General features: G+C 22.1%; 1 protein-coding gene across 1 annotated transcript in view; it reads right to left on the reverse strand.

The window, feature by feature from the left end:
* The window catches only part of LOC119587345 (sialidase-like), a 23053-nt gene that overhangs the window by 17619 nt on the left and 5113 nt on the right, over positions 1 to 321 (reverse strand). Inside the window, exon 2 of the mRNA XM_037936092.1 lies at positions 125 to 131. Within this exon, the coding sequence (XP_037792020.1) occupies positions 125 to 131 (7 nt within the window). The remainder of the gene's footprint in view (positions 1 to 124; positions 132 to 321) is intronic.

Genomic DNA, 321 nt, shown 5'->3' on the forward strand with positions numbered 1-321 from the left:
TTAATGCTTTTTCAAAATATACAAAAAAAAAGGCTTTTAAATCATATTCCATATATTTTTTCTGGGTAATTTGTTCATTTTTTCTACCCCGTCTAATATCCATTTTTTTTTAAAGATTATAAACCATACCTCTGTAAATAAAAAAATTTTACCTATATATTTAAAATTTAAGAAAAAAAACGTAATCAATTTTAATCCCTATTTGGGGGGGGGCCCCCAAGAAATGGAAGAATTTTAAAATTAAATTTTAAAATGATTTTTTTGAAAAAAAAAAGTATTTTGTAACCCATCAAAATGTACCAAAAAAATTTTTTTTAGTTT

Source organism: Penaeus monodon, chromosome 22 (genome assembly GCF_015228065.2).
Source record: "Penaeus monodon isolate SGIC_2016 chromosome 22, NSTDA_Pmon_1, whole genome shotgun sequence".
Classification (NCBI taxonomy): Eukaryota; Metazoa; Arthropoda; class Malacostraca; order Decapoda; family Penaeidae; genus Penaeus; species Penaeus monodon.